Here is a 20,521-nt window from a genome sequence, read left to right on the forward strand (position 1 = left end):
TTAAGATGCTCGAGTGAAAACTATTTCAAGAATTTTTCACATACCTTTGGTCATCTTCTTAACCGCATGCTTAGCGTCATCCCTTTGCCTTCCAACGCCATACAGCAATATGTGTCTTTGATTTGCATCGTGTGGTGTATGCTCTGGCTCAGTGGGTGGTAGCGGGAAGTGCATCGTATAGTGGTAGTGTCGGGACACGGTACCACTTGTGTTTGACCCATTAGAACTCGTAGGACGGATACCTGCTAACAATTTACATAAATTTGACTACAATTGTAATAGGATTACGCTTAGCCACGTACAGTCCGCCAGTCACGCGTTTCAGGAACACTTTTGATATTTATATAGGTCAATACGATAATATTTACTGTATCCAGTTTCTGACATCCCAAACGATTTCAGCTATTAAATTAAAATATCTAAAAAAACAATTTTCGAAATTATGGTTGGTGAATACACATAAAAATATTTTGTAACCAATTTAACAGAGCTTTAAGAAGAAGTTGATTCAGTTTGAAATTTTTTTATTATATATTGAATTGATCGTCTCAATCAATCAATTTTGGAGTTATAGAGCCATTGGAAAACAATAAATATACCTGGGACGGACATGGGACCCATTCCAATGGTCTGCATACCAGGTATACTCATTCCGCCAGCGCCCATCATTGGTGAGTTAACACTAAAAAATAAATTTCAATTTATTCATTTATTGAATATTTTCTTGCAGTATCTGTAACTAAACATAAAATATTAGTATACTTTACGGTATATAAATGGAAAATAATTATTCACACAGAATCCGCTTACAGATCTTCTGTTACTACGAATGTGTATATCGTAGAGTGAGTTCACAGTAACGATATTGTGTATTTTATGTATTTAATATTATTATTTTTCGATATCCTTGTATTGGTTTAGTACTGTTAGGTATGTATTTTTGTAAATAAACTAAAAGTGAGTTATTTGTTAAGATTTCACATCTAAATAGAAATTGGTTAAATATAATGCAAAGAGGGTATGCCAAAAAAATATTGTATACAAATTAATTCATGTGATTAAATAATACACATACCTGTGGGAGGGTTCCCCTGGATCCTTCGGGCTGTCTGGTGCGTCCATCGAATTCTGCTGATCTTCTTTGATATGCTGCAGTAATTTGTCCAAATCGTCGTCGATTTTGGAGTCGTCTAGATCCATACGTACATTCTCCTATAAATTATATAAACAATATAAAAAAATTGTTAACATTGTTTGCAATATACTTAATATCTATCGGGAAATATCGGGAAAGTGCTGGGGAGCACCTTAGATTGCCTCGTGGTAGGGCAAAATCGTACCCTAATATGATTCTGCTGATTTGAACTACGAGCCGATTTCGTCCCCACCACCATTGTCCCCATATCGCCACTGATTTTACGCCCGTGTGTAAACTTTAAGTCTTCATTTATAAAATAAACAAAGAATTGTTTATAATTTTTATTAATGCATTAGTGACGTCATAAAGCGCTCAGTTCTTACTACGTATACCTAGTTAACCCTTATAAACTTATTTATAAGTAAAACACGTTGTTGTATGGTAACGACTAATAATTTATAGAGCAAAAGAACGAAAGTACACTTGACATTGACTGTTTAGTTTACATATTTATCGACAGATGTCTCTATGGTTTTTTTTATATTACAGAGGGCAAACGGGAGGCTCATCTGATGTTAGGTGATACAACCGCCTACATTGACATCGACATTCAAATTGCCAGAAGGCTTGCAAGTGCGTGTCGGCCTGTTAAGAATTGGTACGCTCTTTTCTTGAGAGTCCCTAAGTCGAATTTGTTCGGATATACAGTGGGTAGCTGGTCCCACATCGTGGTGGTGAGGAAAAAAACGTGTGGTATTTAATATTTTGCTTTGACGTCCGACGGTGACTGATCTATGTACTATTTTCATGTCATTGTTTGCAACAATTATACGTGTATTCTTTCGTATATATATACGTATACTACAATAATTCTTCATCTAAATTTGATGCAATTTTATTGATCACTTTTTATAATAACTGTTACTCTTATCATTTTTCTATGACCGGGGATTTTAAACAGTTATTATGAAGAACAATCTGACTATGTAAAAAATGGTTAATCTAATTTGTAATAGAAACAAAGTTATGTTCAGTACATAGACATACCTCCATTTTAGGTTTCAAATCGATACCAGCGAAAATATCGTCGTCCATGTTGTGATTTGTGCCCGCGCTGTTAACTGGCTGGGCTACTGTGTGATTCCCAGAACCAGAACTAACTATGGGCTCCGTCGGTGATATAAGGTCACCTACAAACAGACCATGATTAATTTTCGTTATTAAGTATAACAATTTCGTGGAACAAATTAAAATCATTATCTTCAGCGTGCGACTCTCATCCCTGAGGTCGTAGAGCCGATCCCGTGCTGTGCGCCAATGGACTTTCTTTCTATGTGCGCATTTGACATTCGTTCGAATTGTGAGGAAACCGGCTTGCCTTAAACCCAAAAAGTCAACGCGTGTGTCAGGCACAGGATAATGATCAACTACTTGCCTATTAAACTGGCAAATGACCATGAAATCGATACACAAATCTGAGGCCCTAATTAGGTTGTAGCGCCATTGATTTATTTTGTTTTTTATCTCGTGACATGTATTTGTAACGAAATTCCTCCAAATTGGCTTGACCGATTTTCATGTTTTTTTTTTATATATGTCTGAGTATACGTAAAATATTTTTTATATAGTTACTTAAACTAACCCACATAAAAAAAATGTTTTTTTTTATAAGCTTGCACTAATTACTAATTTTAGCAACTTAAAAGTTCTTTATTACTCAATTGTTATCGATATTGAGAGTGGGTGTAATCCTATGTAGAGTGTATTATTGTATGGTAGCCAAGCTAAACCAACCAAAGCCAATTGACTTCGAAGCTTTAGGGAGTTCGTCGTTAAATTGAGGGACGTTACATGGAGTTTACACTGTATTTGTAAACATATTTTTCTTTGCGGCATAAGAAATGAAATTTACTTATATTATCTGTAAGCGCTGAGAGGGTAAGAAATCTGAAAATTTATTACTCAACTATACATTAAAGTTAGACATTTCCGGAATCCATTTTTTAATTTACATCCAGTTAATTTAAGTAAATATTTTTACGGTCGTATATTTATTTACCTCGTGAGATTAATGTACACATATAAGCGTCGTGCGAGAACACATCTCTCCGAATCAGCTCACCAAACAAATGGACCAAATTGGCAAATTGCTGCCGATTACCCGGAGGCGCGTTCGAACTTTCATCTATAAAACACAATTTAAAAATCTAATAATCTCATTACTTGCCTTATAGGAATGGTGACATACAATTTGTCTAAGCAAACGTAGAACACAAAAACAACGTGCATTGCAATATACACCTTAAAACTAAGACAATAAGGTGTTATAAAAATTTATCGCCATCAGTATGCATTCTATTCTATCTACATTTATGTGACGATGAAACATAAAATAGTAACACTTTATGTCCTACGATTATGATAACAATCATAAATTATACTTAAAATAAAATTTACTAAATTACATTACTAAAATCGACGCATTTTAAACCGAGTCGTCGGGCAATAAATGTCACTGACAATAGGAATGTGCACGCAATGCAACCTTTTATGAATACTTAGCCTGCGCACGCGGCGTCGAAGCGTCATCGTGATCTTCATTAGCAGTCTGACTCCTGATTGGTCGATACGAGTAGGTTGGAGAGGGTTGTTGTTTTTCTAAGATTTTTTCTTATGACACTCATTATCAGATAGCGAAAAATTATTCCTATTAATATTTAACAAAATTTAGCGTATCGATCATAACTAGCAAGTTTATAATTCTTGGGCAGATCACTACACCTGTCCATAAGACCACAAGTGTGAGCGAGACAGACAGATAAATATGATTTATAACATGAAGCCTGAGTTTCCAATGCGTCGACTATAGTTATGCCATATATTATATGTAACCTTTTTGGACAAATCTAACAAAAAATGTTGATTACCTTTGAACTCAATATGTTTTTAACATCCGAATACGTACAGCAATTTAAATAATACTTATTTTTAGTGTATTTAAAATTACCTAAGACTGGTGCATCATTATCTAGAAAGCGAAGCAATAAATTCTGGAAAATTGGTGGACCATTGTAGAGTCCCGTTGCGGAGCTGATTGATTCCTTGTCATCAGACCCTTATTGTAAAGTAAAACAAATAAGATCAATACTGAATTTTAACTATAATTGAATATACATTAGATTATTATGTAAATATAAAAATCAGACTACATACATATAAGCGCCATTGACTATGTAATGTTGTTCTTGAAGAAAAAGATAATTGCTTTCGATACTCACGCACTGTGTTTTATAGATTGTATTTATAGATTACAATTCACTGATAGCAATTTCATAATATTCTATTATATATATATATATATTTATTTAGTTCCTTTATTACATACTAGAACTATGTTACACTTCAGATTATATATAAATTCACTGGATACAACAATTAACAAAAAATATAAATATCAAACTACCCACTTAAATTGCCATTTAAATAATAACTCTTGAACATAATGCAACATACAGGAGAAATTATATGTGAAAATTTTAAACCCTAAAATAACTTTTAAAAATAATTTTTAGTAGCTTTTCACGTTGGTTAAAACTTATTATGTAATAGTAATTATGTCATCAACATTTCGTACTGGTCTTACCTTGATGCTCATGATGGTGATGATGATGCTGCCTCCTATCAAGTAGAGCAGCGGCGGCCATAGCGCGATGCTCGCCCCAACGTGCACCGCAAACGGCCCATTCGCATAGTACACGCACCACTGCGTACGAACATACGTACTCCTGGTACAAATATTTTTAACGTATGAAAACGATTGACTGATGAACTTGACGTTGCCAAAAGTTTTATTATGCCAGAGATTAATGGAGTAAATTGTGGCAACGCTGTTAAAATATACTAAACATTCAATGGAATAAAAATACTCAAGACTTGGCCTCTAGATACCAGGCCATAAATTCCAAAAAAAAAACATTCCCTTACAACATTTCCATTATCCACATATTCCATTTTGGATTTGGAGTAGAAAGATTTGTTTTTTTTTTATATTTTCACGGCCAAACAATAAGAAGTGGTCAGCAATACATACAATTTTTTCTTTTCTTTTTTTAATTAAATAGGGTTACAAATGTAAAAACTTTACCATTTATTGGTTTATTAATACATTTTTATTGTGAAATAAAACATAGCTGAATATTATTATTGATTTTCTAAGTACTTACGGGGTCTTTAGGATCTTGAATCCCATCTTTGTTTGGCGAAGTGCAATTGGCGAAAACTTCTTTATATAGTGTATCTAAATTATTGTTTGGATCGACACGATCAAAGCAATGTCGGTCTAGGGCTTCAAGGACCGCTAGTACACGTGCTGAAATTAAGTTTGTAAATCAAATGTTATTCTAACAAAGAGACTAGAGATACAAATGTAATATAACTTATGTATATATATTAATTTATTCAATTCAATTAAAAAGGATTTTATAGTAGGTAACGTCTACAGTATTTATTACTTATACTGTTTTGAAATAGTTTATTTTACGTTAAAATTATTTATCCTTTAAAATAAACTAACCTTGGGAACTAGTTTGCCATTTATCTGTACACCATTTGCTCTCCGCTTTCTTACTTCTAGCGGAAATTTCTTGTTCAGCTTCATACACCTATCAAAATGCAGTTTTAAGAGTTAAATAGGAGCTCGATATATTCGTTAGGGAGCGTGAAACGCACCGTAACGTTTTCTGTTTCTAAAAGTAAAACGTTTCGTTCCCAGTGAATCGTTATACTTACCTAAAACTTACCATTATGTGGCGTAAAGTAAATAATAATATTAATACGCGTAATTTAATCCCCGCCCCGCATCGTAACGTTTTACAACCCCTCAAAATTCGTTACGTAATACTTGAACGCTCCCTCCCTTTGTGGGCTGGTCAATTAAAAAAATCGATGTTAAGCGCCACCTAATCCGAACTTACTAATAACTAAAATTTGTATGTATGTAGAAAATTATGTATGATGAAGTGCATTTTATTGGGATCAAATGATATCAAGTGTCAGTGGCGATACAACTTTTAGGTCTGGGCCACAGTTTTCTGTACGTGACCATTTTTTTTTATATGCGAGTAGGTCATCTGTTTATTGCGAGTTCTTCTCTTCCGTTCTACGCCCTTCAGAACTGACAGTAAATGTAAAATTAAAACCAATTAAAGTATATTTCTTTTCTTGACGTTCATAAGTGTACATTGTGTTACCTATATGAATAAATGTTTTTTTACTTTTGACTTTGAGCCTTCTATGCCTGACGCACGCGAATCACGTCTGATTCTAAGGCATGTTTTTTCCTTCACCGTACGAGCGTGTTAAATGCTCACACAGACAGAAAGTCTGTAGTGTCTGTTTAGTGCATTGCCGGGGTTCATACTTCAGGAATGAGGCCAACACTAATGATATCTATGTAAAATAACATTTCTTATCCTATTTTCTTGCAAAGAAAAAAGTTTGCAAGAAAAAAAAGCTTTTTTATTTTTATTATTATACTTTTTACTAATGGTTAGTCTTATTTTTAAAGTCACACACAAAAGGGCCGCTTTCACTCGCTGAAGTTTGGCATATTTGACAGCACTCAAGACGAGATTGTGACTTCAGCTACGAATCGGTTCCAATGTTATCTTCCCCTTAGTTCTGATCTATAAGAATATTAACCAAGTGTTCAGTTGACTTACCAGTCGTTTGTGCTCTTCAGTAATTTCTGAATCCATATGAGGCATGGGCAACGCTGATGGTGGTAAAGGAAGAATGTCTAAAGGCGAGCCTTGAAAGGCCGACCCACATCCAGACCAAATCATGGCAGTGGGGCATTCAATACATATAATCTGAAAGAAAAACATATTGTTACGAAGACGGGTCGACTGCAATGTTTCTAGATTTTTCCACTACTTAGAAAACTTTTCAGCAGGCTGAAATAAGATTTCTGACCGTTTCAGGAGAGGGTCAATCATATATTAGAAAGTTGTATTTTCATAATGTTACCCTAGTTTTCAGAAGGCTGAAACAGGCAGTTTCAGAACATGTGTAGTCGAGTGGTGCAGTGTTCAGCAGACCCGTTTTCAGGTTCAGGGGTAATAACCCCTAAGATGAAGGAATCTCCTAGACCGAAGTTTTAGGTGTGGGACAAGGACGGAAACGCGAGAGAGAGGGAAGATCGGAACCTTCTCGAAGCTAGACTGAGTACTTAAGAACGCCGTACGACAAGGACAGAGTGTGCGAAAGAAACAAGACAAAGAAACAAAGAGTACGGACGTTCTAGAATTGTGCAATCGCTACTCAGTAGCAATCCCGCCTAGAGAGTTCTCGAATATTGTTTAAAATTGAATAAGTTAAGATAAGCGAGCCAAAACGCGACCAGTTAGTTCAGTTTTGAATGCGATATCAAAAGATAAACGCCGAAGCGTTAAAGTGCGAATAAAGTGAAGACAAGTTATAAAGTACAGTGTGAAGTGTGCATAATTAAATAATTATTGACTGTATTTTGTGCGTGTAATAAGTGCATTTTTGCGAGTAATGTGTGCTCATAAATTACTAATTGATTTATCAAGAAATAAACCCTTGAAGAAATCTACGGCATTTTCTATCCAATCCCCTAGCTCGTAACAATATCAAGTAAAGATACATGCGTCCGTTCGATCAAGGATTGTAGTACCACCGGATCTGATCGACTTTTCTACTACTTATAGACGTTTTTAACAAGCTAAAATGTGATTTACGACCGTTTTAAGTGGGGCTCTATCTCACCCTAAAAATATAAATTCAAAACACTGTTCAGACTGCTTCAAGGCAAGCCTTATCTGCAAAACAATTTAAGAAACACGTTTTGGTGAAGGACCGTTATGTATCTTTGGAAGGACCTTTCTGAGGTGTGAACGGAATCCTGTGCGAGAGAAAGAGAGAGGGAGAAGAATGTTTCTCAAGGTCAGACTGAACATAATAGAACTCCGTAATATAAGGTCAATGTGTGAAAAGATAAAGAGTACGAGCGTTTTAGAATCGTGTGATGACGATAGAATTTCAACTATTACTGCTTAGAAAGATCTCGAATTGTATCGAAGGATATCTGAACACGGGCTCAAGCTTGTCTGTAGTCAATGCATTTTTGAAAGCACAGAACGACATCTATAAAAAGCCAATAGTGAAGACACGTGATTAATTGCTGTGAGAGTGGTAATTTAAATAGTATGTTTACGTTAATTTGTATTTTTTTAAACCAATACAGTTAACTCAAAATTATATACTTTCTATAATAATAAAACTTTATTAAACATATAAACATAAATTTGTTTCCAGTCAGCGAGAGACGTCGATATATGAAGAGCGTATAAATTCACGGCAAAAGAGGTCGATTCAAATGTAACCCGAATACAATATTAATATCAATATAAATTTAAAATCCCTCCACTATTTTTAATGATGATTTCTATGCTATAAACTCACCTGTAATATAGTTCCCAACTGAATTATGACATCTCTATGAAAGGAACAATTCAATATTTCACCAAAACCGACTTGCACTGGATTAAGAGACGCAGTTATAACTGTATTCAAGGTTGTCTTAGTGTCCCGTGTAGGGGACTCATTCTCTTCTTTCACTTGCTCCAACGGCTGGGACGGATTAGGCGTTCCCATGGGATTTGGTGTTCCCAAAGAGTGGTTAGGGTTTGGAGTCCCAAGGGAATGGTTTGGATTTGGCGTGCCGTGATTCTGGTCTGCGGGAGTCGCAGATCGTTTGATTTGATTTATATTCGGTTTGACATCAACATTTGTTTCGACTGGTGAGAGTGGTTCGCAATTTATATCTGAAACAAACAATAATGCAACCGTCAAAACCGTTATTTATACCAAGTTTTAATCAAAATAAAATGAGAATAGTCAAGTTGTATTATAAAAAAAGAGGTTTAACTTATTCAACGAGCAGTTTTGGCCTAATGCCTTCAGCGTGCGACTCTCATCCCTGAGGTCGTCAGTTCGATCCGCGGCTGGACACCAATGGACTTTCTTTTTATGTGCGTATTTAACATTCGCTACAACGGTAAAGGAAAGATTGTGAGGAAACCGGCTTGGCTTAGACCCAAAAAGTCGACGGCGTGTTTCAGGCACAGAAGGCTGATCACCTACTTGCCTATTAGTTTAACAAATGATCATGAAATTGATACAGAAATCTGTGACCCAGGCCTAAAAAGGTTGTAGGGCTGTTGATATTTTTTTAGAATTAAGCTAACCTGCATTTCTGTCATTTTTAAAAACAGCTGGCTGATTAAGTGTACGAAGAGTTGTTTCAGATAGAACTGAACATATGGCCGCACTTTTCTTAGCACAAGTGGTAGCAAGGCGGCGTGATAGACCCTCGCAACATACAAACTCGCACATGTATTGTAATGCCAAAGGGAGGAATAACCTGTAATAAGTTAATATTTTAATTATAAGCATACATCCTACATTTATTAGAATTATGTTTTTTGTGTTCTATAATAAATTCCATTTTGTGGATATTCAACAAATACATTTAAGTTTGTTCTTTGTGTTTGGCAAATTATTTCTTTATAAATAAAAATTGTTACTAAAAAACCTACCATAGGTAATTAAATTTGTTAAGTTATATTTTACCAATACAAAGAATAGGCATATATTTGTTATGTTTCATATTATAACAAATAGGATTGTGTGGTTGTGGCATTTCACATGTATCTTAAAATTACCTTAGTAGACCATCATCAAGAGTTCTTTTATCAAGTAATTCAATAATCCAACTGAGAAAATCATGTCTGTCTAATAAGCCCTCATCTAAAAGATACTTTGCTAGACGGCAACAATAGTTCCATTGTTTTAAAGCTTGACGCCAGTCTGTGCTCTCTGGGCCTGGCGTTGATGACCCTAATACTAAAATTATACAGATTAAAAATATATTTTTATTCACAAATTTGTGAAATGATATTAGAAACTAAACTCATTGTTTAAAAAAGTATATAACTTCAATAAAGTGAATGCCTTTCTTTGAGCACTACTAGTGACTGATAAACTACTTTTTAATTTTAAATAACCTTTTTTTTAATAAATATAATAACAATAAATAGAAACCCATACAGCTTGAACTCCCAGGAGAGTGCATTGAATTTGATGCTGTGGAATTGGGTGTTGAGCTGCCTGGAAGATGTCCTGATATATTGTGACTCGGAGTACCTTGACCTGTAAGGGTTGTTAAAATAATTATACATAATTAATTATTATTGCTATAGTTTATTGACATAAAACCATTTATAACTTACCTGATTGAGATGGAGGAGTTTTGTCAGAAATATTTCCTAAGCCACTTTGATAATATTCAGCTAGTTTTGGTATTTGATCCTTTAAAAATTTGATTAATGTTGTTGTCCATTCTGAAATATAATTAAATATAAACAAAAAACTAAAAATTCATAGAAATTAATTGATGGTGAATCATAAGGCTTGAGGTCAGAAGCAATTGGTCAGACTTAAGGTGGTAGAGGAAAATTATTTGCCAACAACTGTACTTAAAAGCTATCAACATTATTCCCATTTGATCTATCTATTTTCTTAAATAAGTATATTCAAAAACTGACCTGTGGTAGGATCAGGGTGCTGCCTCTTTTTAATTTTAGCTTCAGAAACAGCAACTGTGTAAGCAGAGCTTAATTTAATAAACCATGCAGCTCTGGGCATTGCCACTTGGTACTCAGTGAGTGTTATAAATATTTCCTCTTTTTTGTTAAAATTTGGGGCCTTCTTTGCTAATACTGACAATGGCTTGCTACCTAAAGCATACAAGAAAAATTTATAAAATACAACACAATTCATCAAGTACTAAACCGTAAAACCCTAGACTAGGTACCAGCTAAATCTTTAAACCAGGCTTCAATTTGTGGTTTAGTTCTTGCTGTAGCAGGCCAAAAATTATCCTTAGGGTTTACTTGCTGTCTCTTCTTTCCACAGTCAGGTAATGTATTGAGTTCTTCCTTCTTGGAAAGTATACCAGAAAAGAATTGTCCAATCTGAAACAACAGTAAACAATAAAACTTTGTTATTATTAATAATAAATTGATCCCATCTAAGACTTTCATATTGCTACACTCTGTAAATGATATAAAACTTAAATTTTAAGTAAATCACCTTGGTAGCGAAAGCAGAATGATTAAAATTTCTGGCTGTTCCAAACTCATCACTAGATTGTGGAGCAGTTGTAAAACCATGTTTTACATTTGCTGAAGTAAGTTCATCTTCCTTTTGCCTGGGTTCTTGTGGGTACACATCGGGGGGGCCTAATCGAGGTCTTTTAAGAGGTCGTTTTTCGTACATAATCCCCATCTTGACTGATGAAAGGACACTATCTACTAGACTATACAATAACGCAATACACCCCTAACAGTTCATGCTGGATGTTCTAGATACTTATATATCTACTATTGTGTGAACTCCTCCATTATGAAAATATTTCATTTATTGTAGAATTTGTGGAGTAAAAAGAATAAATATCATTTAAAAATGAATTCCAAGTCCAAAAGAAAACAAACTTCTTTGATTTCCTTGACCAATAACTCAACCATGTAACCACAGACATACGAGAGGAATTAAATCTGACTTAAGCGATATGACAGCCAATAAGAGAAAATAATGGCATTACAGGTATTGACATCTCCTTGATAATTGACATCTCCATAGTTTTATCTTTACAAATTTAAACGTCTATTCACAAAATAAAATTACAAGAAATAAAAATAGATTTTGGTGTTGACCTTTGTATATTTTATGCATAAGATTTAGATTAAATATTTATTGTTATTTAGCATATCTTTAGCACAAAGTTTTATGGAATGTAACCGACATTCCCTGTAGGGTCACAGATTAGACATGATCTGAAGAACTCTGTGGGAAATTGTCAGTAGTCTTAACATGGAAATGGAAAATGTAAACAAACAATGAGGAGACTTTCATTAACTTAATTTAGGTTATATATACAATATAATTTACATTTGTATATTTTATTCTTGTATGATTTTGTAATGATTTAATTGTTGACCTAATTTATTTTATAAAAGGCCAATAAATATGTTCAAAATATTAAGACTAACAACAGTAAGATATTTCTTAAATGTCAGCAATAATACGTTTAATGCAGGTTTATTGCGACAAATACAAAACGTAGGAATAAATGATATTCCAAAAATATCAGTGTCTGATATTCGAAAACTAATGCGGCAGAAAGGCTTTGCGGTGCAAGATGGGTTTACGTCCCTTACCACTAAGTGCTCCCTTTGCCTTAGTGAAGAAAATAAACCAGATAGTAAGATATACATAAATAAAACAACCGGTACGTTCACAATATTACTAAGTGATACCTGTAGATTCCTATTATCTGATGAAAGTATGTTTAAAAATATACTCCCATTCCTTATAAAAAATTGGGTAACAATTCTAATGTTACAGGATACTTCTTGTGCCCTAAATGCAATGTACACGGTGATTGGAATATTCTTGAGAGACTTATAAAGAAGTCTAAAGTGGAAGGAAGTATAAAGGATTACTGTGATAAGTTGCAACAAGATAAATATGAATTTGATAAACATTGGGAGAACCTCCTTGCTGAAACTACCTCATTATTGAACCTTAGTGAAAATGAAGTTTTAGATCTTTTTCGATTATTTGAATTTCCTGTAAGTACAAGTTTGCCAGTAATTTGTGAAATATCCAGTTCCCTTTGCGTAATATGAAAATATGTTTTAGTATCACAGTGAAGCCCACAAGGTACTATGTGATGTACGAGTATCCAAGAATCAGACAGTATTATATTTTCCCTTAAAAAATTCTTTGGATACAATTATTGGATATAGAAAAATTCAAGCAGGAAGAGAGGAAGAAGTAGAAACATGCGGTCATCACCTAGCTGGGCTTTTCTCATGTCGATCATTTAAAACTCTCAAGACTGATCAGGCTATTTTGGTGCCAAGTATTCAGGATGTTTTAAGCTTAGCTTCTAATAAAGTTGCTGGTAAGCCCTGGTAGATCCCTGGGATTTGCATTGTATTGTGTTTTATTAATAATTTGTTTTATGCATATTTTTGAGAGGAAACAATTTAACATTTATTGTTTCTTTAAGAATAAAACCAGGGACCTAACAAAACTAGTACATGTCATCAAAGTGAATTTCAAATATATAATTTGCCCTTTGAGAAAGAGGAAATTGTCATACCTTACCTTGTGTATAAAAAAATTGCAAAGATAATTTTGTGTTAACCACTTCATGTTACAGGTAAATTAATATGGTTGAGTAACTGTAGTTTGCCACCTGTTGTGCTTCCTGTTTTGGAGCGATACCAAAAGCTCTGCTTGTGGGGTGATTGGGAGAATATGAGAGCAGTTGCTGAGAAACTTGGGGAAGATAGGTGTTTTTTTGTTAGGTAAATTATTCTTGATTCACAAAAGGCGTGTGTGCCTTAAAGCAATACTCGCTAAGAGACAATATATATATATATATATATATATATATATATATATATTCTTATTTATATTTAGCTTAATTATATGAATTTGAACATTTAGACCCACAGATGGCCTGGTAACTGCGTCAGAAGCAGCCTCAGCTAATTTATCTTTAAAAACACTTGTGTCAGAAGCAAAACCAGCTTCACATAGATCTATTACCACATTTGCCTCATTAAGAGATGATGTTTATGCAGAACTGACAAACATTGATAAGGTATGATCATAGAATCTTAACATAATTTACATGATTAAAACAGCCTAATTATAATTGTATTAAACAAAATATACAAGCTGATCTTTAGCATAATGCTCACATTGAACTATGATTGCTTCCTTGTCAGCTAGAGTTTTTGGATTAACCTTAAACAAAAATATAAGACAGCAATTTTACCATCTTAATAATGTTTTAGGTGAGAGGAGTGAAATGGAAGAGGTTTCCAGCGCTTACAAAATTGCTGGGGGGCCACAGACGAGGAGAGCTCACAGTGATGACGGGACCCACGGGATGTGGGAAGACCACGCTTTGTGCAGAGATGTCACTTGATCTTGCACAACAAGGGGTTCGTATTTTAGATTTCGCTTTATTCAAAACATAGAAAACATTCCAGATTATTGAACCGCAAATGTTGTTAAATCAAGATGTCGCCAAAACTGTTTTCGGGGGTTCTGGGGGAAATAAACAGAAAGCTACGTTGGAATAAAATTAGACTTATAATAAACGGCGAAAGTTTGACGCAAAGAATTGGAGAGGATGGTCATAAAACTGACGACGAGACTCGAAAAGAAGGACGTATGGTCTTTGGATTAATGCAAAATAATAATGATGCAGCAATAAAAGAAATCAACACATATAATAGCAAAAGCATGGCAGAGCTTTTGGGCGCCTAGAGAATGAAAAATAAGAAAACGAGCATAGTAATTAAAAGAAAGCTTTTCAATTCTTGTATATACTACCTGTACATATTCATGGATTGATGGAACAGTGTATGATAGGGAATAAAATTATAGATAATATTATGAATACATCATTAAGAAGAATAAGGTTGCAGATGTTACAATAAAAGTAAATAAACTTAAGGGCGGGTTAAATGGCAAAGGGAACAGGGAAAAGTGGAGCAAGAAAGTATTAAATAGAAGGTGATACATGGCAAAGAGTGGCACAGTTTAGACAGGAATAACGGGATTTTGAGGAGGCCTTTTCCACAAAAGGTACACAGATATCTAAAAAGAATGAGATGATTGAAATAAAAGCCTTTTATTATTATTTGAAGACAAGATGTACTGTGTTATCTTTAAGAAATACTTACGGTCTGTGACTCTTAACTTACCAGCAAGTTAAGAGTCACAGTTGACTGTGTTCTACAAATTTGTACTAAACTATTAAATTTTTTGATAGTTGTTTGGCTGACCTTAATATTATAAACGTTATATCTATTTTTTTAGGTAACAACGCTATGGGGTAGTTTTGAAATCCGCAATTTTCGTTTGGCTCGTACAATGCTGCAACAATTCGCGGGAGTGCCCCTAGAACAGAATCTAAACGAATTTCCAAAGTTTGCTGATGAATTTCAGAAGCTTCCCGTCTTCTACCTCGCGTTTCATGGACAACAACCGATTAAAGTTGTAATGGAAGTAAGTATTCCTTTAAGAAGCAAAAAAAAAAATAGGAAATAATAAAAATATTTAAACGGGTATTTTGTTTACAGGCGGTAGAACACGCACGTTACATGTACGATATCTCTCACGTGGTGGTAGACAACGTGCAATTCATGCTCGGCATGGGAGAAGAAAGAGAGGGTGACCGATATTTGCGGCAAGACGCGGTAATCTCCGCATTCAGAACCTTTGCAACTGCTAGGCACTGCCATGTTACACTTGTCATGCACCCTAGAAAGGTATGTATACAAGTGGTTTTGCAACCCGTGATTTCTGTGGAATCAAAATAATTAATTTATTTGTTTTCGCGTCGTAGTACCAGTTATCTGTAATCATCAATCATCCTTGCGTAACCTTAAAACAAATAACACATTCTCAATGTCTTTATTAACTTTTAATCCCAATATAAGTTTTATCGTACCCCTATGTAATGATAACTTTATTATTATATTTATTTTAACCTGTAAGCAGAATGCCATTTAGTAATAGTAATTAATATTTATAGGAAAGAGATTCCGAGGACCTGTCAACTAGCTCTATTTTTGGCAGTGCAAAAGCATCACAGGAAGCTGATAATGTGTTAATTATTCAGGTAATTTGTGTTGTGGTAAAATTTTGTTCATGTGTTATTAAATGAAAACTATGGATATAAATGTTAATTCACATGTGAATTACTGTTACGTTATTACACTTATGAAGTCTGAACTGATTTAAAACCATTTTAAAGTGATTATAATGCTGATACTCTAGAAAGATTCTCTAACAGAATTCAGAAGATAATAATTAACCAACATTTACAGAATATTGGTGCAGGTCATAAGTACATGTGCATAATTTTGATTTATGTTTTTATTGCGATCTTCAAAACACTAAAGACAAAACGGCATAATATCTCAACAAAAGATTATTTTAATTCTAGGATAAACGATTGACGGCAGTCAGAGGAAAGAAATATTTACAAGTGGCGAAAAATCGTTATAGTGGTGACCTAGGAATTGTACCGTTGGACTTTGATAAAGATGCCTTAAGCTATCAGCCTAAAAAAAAGCCAAAGAAACAAGATGAACCAGAAAAACTGCTGGACAATTGTTTTCAAGAATATTCATTAGATGAGCCCCAAAATATTAGCCAAATATTGCAAAGCAGTAAAAGTAAAAATAATAAGAAAGAAAATGTAGATAGTTTTCTTAATGATATATTAAATTTAAATAGAACTAGATAAGTACAAGAAATTTACATTAATATTTGTTTAAGTGATTTATTCCTTTTTTATTTTCACTAATAACTGTTGCATACTATTAGATGTTTTTAGTATATATGTTTGGGTATATTGATAGTCATTAAATGTCAAAAATAGATTAGTATTTATTTTGCAACTAAATTATATGTTAAGTGAACAATGTTTTACAAGCCAAGGTTCCCAAAAGATTAATGTTGGTAATTTTTGTTAAATAAACTTAGATTACAATACAATACATCCTAATAACTAACAGCAAGATTATATATTAAAATTTGTAAAGGTGTATTTTTAAATATCCTATTGTTCTATCCAGATAAGATAAATCTATGTTACATTATCTTTTCACTATAATATGTGAAATTTTACTAGTTTCACTAATTTCATACACATATAGTTATAATAACAATTCTGTCATAGGGATCATATTAAGGTCTACAAAAGGATTTTTAATCCAATAATTTCTTGATATACATGATATTATTTATATTTATCCTAAGCCTACCTTATTAATATATCCTTATTTTACACCGCACTGACACAAACTAGGTTTCTTGGCCAATTTTGACTTCCTTCTCAATAACAGCATTTTCCAATGTAGCAAAATACTACATATTTCACTTGTGTAGTATACACATTTCACTTATCTGTATTTTTCAATTTAAGACAATGTAGTGCATCAATTAAAGTTGAATCATTTGTACGCTCTTGCTTCCTCTTACATTTAGGACATGGCAAAGTGTCATTTAAACATTTAGAATGAAATACGCTTGAGCACTCATCACATCTAAATGTTGTACTAGTTTCAAAAGGATATAATATTTTTGGGTCTCTGCAAACCTCACATATAAAGCCTTTCTGGTTACAGAGCCAACACTCTAAAACATGACCTTTAGCAAAGTGGACAACTTTTTCCAATTGCAACACTAAAGATCCATTTGGTATTTGAGCCAAATCTGAAATAGTATACAAATGCACATGATCATATAAATACTCCCTTGGCCATACCCGTTTTTGCAATTCTTCAATTACTGGCTCCCGACAGGTAAATATGTATGCTCTTAGAAAATTTAATTGAACTCTTAATTCTTGCAAGTTTTCCATATCTGACACTCCAACATAAATTTTTGGATTCAGCTTTTTCATATCTATCCATGGTTGATGTTGAAATTCCAAAAGAAATAGTGCTGCTCTTTTGGAAACAGGATATCTTTTAAAATCCCAGTTATGAATAACTCGAGCAGGAATAATGAATACGTTAGGATCCATGCAATTAGAGCAAAAGTATTCTCCAGTATAACCACAAACTTTGGCCTTTGATACTGTGCTTCCTAAGAGATCCTGACAACCATGACATTGATAGTTTTGACTATCTAGACCCTTTTCTCTAGATAGCAACCCTAATTGCTTCATCATTTTTTGTAATTCATTAACTGTGAATGAACCTGTTGAATTTGAAATGACCTCAAAATCTAAGCTATGTAATGATGGATCATCAGGAGCATTATCCTCAATAATCAATTGACAATCATCATTATCTTCAGTGGTAATTTTCAACTCTTTATGAATATCTTTCATAATATCTCTTAAGTTAGGAGTGTTAGTGTTTGTCTCAACATACAAGTTTGAGTTATCAATAAGAGATGAAAGACTCTTAAGTTCTGGAGTTTTTATCATACTACTCCCATAAGATGAATTTGAGTTAACAGATTCATTATCATCATTCAAATCTTTGGACCAACCTTTGCCACTTAAAGAATTTCCTGTTATAACAACATCACTAGGAGCATCAAAACCCACAGAATCAACAGATGTGCCATATATTTGAATTGAATCTTGCATCACACTAGGTTCTTCCCCAGTTTCTTTAACAATAGTTCCAATTTCAGGATTTAAATAAGTTACGTTAACATTCTCATTTTTTTTTTCAATTACTGTTACATTGTCATTACTTGAAGTCTGTCCTGAATCCTTAGACAGTATAAAATCTAGAGCTTCATCTTCATTCAAAGCCCACATTTTACCTAAACCTGTAACTTTGGATGATTTGTTTGGAGTTAATGCTAACTTTGGTTTTACATCATCAGACAAAGTGCTAACAACATCCAAACCAGCAGAAATAGGAGCCACTTTCATAGTTGGTACCCAGATACCAGCTTGCATCAATACTTGCTCTGGCCATTGATTAAGAAGACTTGAGTTTGTTGGCAAATTAAACTGAACACATGTTTCTAATCCTTGTATTACTTTTTGCGCTACTTCAAGAACTTCAGAATCACAAACAAACGCACTTCTGTTGTAGAATGGCTTGACAGCAGATATATTTTTTACAAGAGTGGACATGTATGATGAAAGTAAACATTCATTGAGTGCTATACGAAGCCATGCTCTACATTGTCCTATTTCAGTGTTAATTTGTGGTAACGCAGATATCTGATCAATATTTTGACGATGGGACAGTACTAAAATAAGTGGCCAGAAGCTTGACTGCGGCCGATAGTCTGGATCTCCAGAAATCACATTTTTTGCTTTTCGTAAAAACGTATCTTTTAAACCATGTAAAAATATAGCTTCTAATGCCATGCACAATGTGTTTGTTGAATCAGTTGAACCCAAGATACTGTGGAAATTTTCTTCAAATTGGCTATTGTATTGGATGTCTTTTACACACTCCGACAAGTTATTTATTAATGATTCTTTTAGAACGGTATCTCGACTACGAATATTAAAACCCGATGTAACATTTTTAAAAAACGACATTGTAACGGTTGTAAGAAACTCACCAACAAAAAAATATATTATATTGACGTATAATTATAATTTAAATGAAAACTTGAAAAAATTGACCTACGAAAATACAAATATTTTGGTTTGTCTCAAAATAATTGATTTATAGACGCCATAGATTAGTTTCAATATGTCAAAATTGCTACAGAGTTGTAGAAAGTGTTCGGTAAAGGAGAAGTCAAGATAATAATGATCCTAATATTTAACAACATTGTTTCCTTAAAATAATAGTTAAGAAGTTAACAAAGGATCCGCAAAAACAATAGGGTTGCTATTGCTTGCTGTAGCTACGTTTATTATTGCAATTTGCACGAGTTAAGTGGCTTGGGTTTTAACCCCCATCCACTACACGAGTAGACGCGAGTGCGAGAGTGTGGACGGTGCGTTCGTGTCCCTTGGTCCTCCATGGCCTCGGTTTCTGTATGGCTTTTATGGAATTGTAATGCAATTAAGCAAGAATTCTAATGGAACCTATCATTCCAAAAGTGGGTTAAGCAAAGTATCAAATATACCTATACAAAAGTTAAAAACTACAAATTAATTGTGACTTTTGGAGGATACCTAAAAAAGAAAAAAGCTTAAATTAAATTATATATATTTTTATTATATAATATAAAATCAAGTCATTGAAATATTGGTAGAGCCCACATAAAGTAGCTAACGTTCACATCAAATTACGTAAAGGACGTCCATCTTGTAGTAAATTTAGTAAGTAACTAAATAAATTGAGAGTGTGGATGGATACAACTCGTGCAGCCTCCACTCGCCAATTTTTGTTTTTATTTAGAAAATAACAATACTAACTTACTTTACGCAAATAAGTTTTAAAAAAGAGTTATATAGTTTTACTAATATAAAAAGATAATGAGAGAAAAAAGCGGACGTGTTTATTACAGAAAAATATTATGTAATAGTTCAGTCCCTATTTCTATTATGTTGCAATTCGTCGAGTCGTTTGTAATTTCGACATACATACTTATGTGAAATATAAAACTATATAAAAAAATACGCCCCCGACTACTATGTTATAGTTAATTTCAGAGGTTTCTTAATATTTCTAGGTCAGAATATCTACTAAAACAAGTTCATGTAAATGTTTATGTTATGTTTCTTAAATATTTATCTTGACTTTAGGTATCGGCAACGTCACTAAAAAT

General features: G+C 33.6%; 3 protein-coding genes across 7 annotated transcripts in view; 1 reads left to right on the plus strand and 2 right to left on the minus strand.

Annotated features, from left to right (window-relative positions):
* LOC123707407 (mediator of RNA polymerase II transcription subunit 12) overlaps positions 1-11,751 on the minus strand; it is a 31,747-nt gene extending 19,996 nt beyond the window's left edge. For 3 of the 4 annotated variants that reach the window (XM_045657423.1, XM_045657422.1, XM_045657419.1), the window contains exons 1-18: positions 11,315-11,751; positions 11,037-11,196; positions 10,768-10,959; positions 10,453-10,563; positions 10,271-10,372; positions 9,886-10,066; positions 9,409-9,584; positions 8,624-8,985; positions 6,859-7,008; positions 5,712-5,799; positions 5,362-5,507; positions 4,782-4,923; positions 4,146-4,253; positions 3,198-3,323; positions 2,186-2,328; positions 1,076-1,212; positions 600-682; positions 45-245 (exon numbers count right to left, since the gene is read on the minus strand). In XM_045657423.1, coding sequence (XP_045513379.1) covers positions 45-245; positions 600-682; positions 1,076-1,212; positions 2,186-2,328; positions 3,198-3,323; positions 4,146-4,253; positions 4,782-4,923; positions 5,362-5,507; positions 5,712-5,799; positions 6,859-7,008; positions 8,624-8,985; positions 9,409-9,584; positions 9,886-10,066; positions 10,271-10,372; positions 10,453-10,563; positions 10,768-10,959; positions 11,037-11,196; positions 11,315-11,509 — 2,803 coding nt within the window. In that variant the 5' untranslated portion in view covers positions 11,510-11,751. The remainder of the gene's footprint in view (positions 1-44; positions 246-599; positions 683-1,075; positions 1,213-2,185; positions 2,329-3,197; positions 3,324-4,145; positions 4,254-4,781; positions 4,924-5,361; positions 5,508-5,711; positions 5,800-6,858; positions 7,009-8,623; positions 8,986-9,408; positions 9,585-9,885; positions 10,067-10,270; positions 10,373-10,452; positions 10,564-10,767; positions 10,960-11,036; positions 11,197-11,314) is intronic. The other variant, XM_045657421.1, reaches the window with a different exon arrangement.
* A 257-nt stretch (positions 11,752-12,008) lies between these two features.
* Positions 12,009-16,836, plus strand: LOC123707409 (mitochondrial DNA helicase). 2 transcript variants are annotated; one of them, XM_045657426.1, is made up of 11 exons: positions 12,009-12,149; positions 12,321-12,512; positions 12,629-12,855; positions 12,926-13,190; positions 13,452-13,599; positions 13,742-13,898; positions 14,095-14,244; positions 15,128-15,316; positions 15,391-15,579; positions 15,846-15,932; positions 16,260-16,836. In XM_045657426.1, exons 2-11 carry the CDS (start codon positions 12,395-12,397, stop codon positions 16,560-16,562), a joined length of 1,833 nt encoding a protein of 610 aa, XP_045513382.1. In that variant the 5' UTR covers positions 12,009-12,149; positions 12,321-12,394; the 3' UTR covers positions 16,563-16,836. The 2 variants fall into 2 exon arrangements, with proteins under 2 accessions (XP_045513382.1, XP_045513381.1); XM_045657425.1 differs by lacking the exon at positions 12,009-12,149 and having other exon boundaries at positions 12,164-12,512.
* LOC123707408 lies at positions 16,774-19,425 on the minus strand. Its single transcript, XM_045657424.1, has one exon. The coding sequence runs from the start codon at positions 19,335-19,337 to the stop codon at positions 17,217-17,219; it is 2,121 nt and encodes a 706-aa protein (XP_045513380.1). The 5' UTR covers positions 19,338-19,425; the 3' UTR covers positions 16,774-17,216.
* Between the last annotated feature and the right edge of the window lie 1,096 nt (positions 19,426-20,521).

The sequence above is a fragment of the Pieris brassicae genome, chromosome 3, assembly GCF_905147105.1.
Source record: "Pieris brassicae chromosome 3, ilPieBrab1.1, whole genome shotgun sequence".
In the NCBI taxonomy this organism is placed as follows: domain Eukaryota; kingdom Metazoa; phylum Arthropoda; class Insecta; order Lepidoptera; family Pieridae; genus Pieris; species Pieris brassicae.

What these genes read in the sequence shown, in the direction of transcription:
- LOC123707409 (XM_045657425.1), top strand. Translation starts at nt 12,251, where the DNA reads ATGTTCAAAATATTAAGACTAACAACAGTAAGATATTTCTTAAATGTC. An exon ending in AGCTTCTAATAAAGTTGCTG is followed by an intron (nt 13,191 to 13,451) that starts GTAAGCCCTGGT and finishes TTCATGTTACAG; the next exon opens with GTAAATTAATATGGTTGAGT. An exon ending in TTGTCATGCACCCTAGAAAG is followed by an intron (nt 15,580 to 15,845) that starts GTATGTATACAA and finishes TAATATTTATAG; the next exon opens with GAAAGAGATTCCGAGGACCT.
- LOC123707408 (XM_045657424.1), bottom strand. Translation starts at nt 19,337, where the DNA reads ATGTCGTTTTTTAAAAATGTTACATCGGGTTTTAATATTCGTAGTCGA.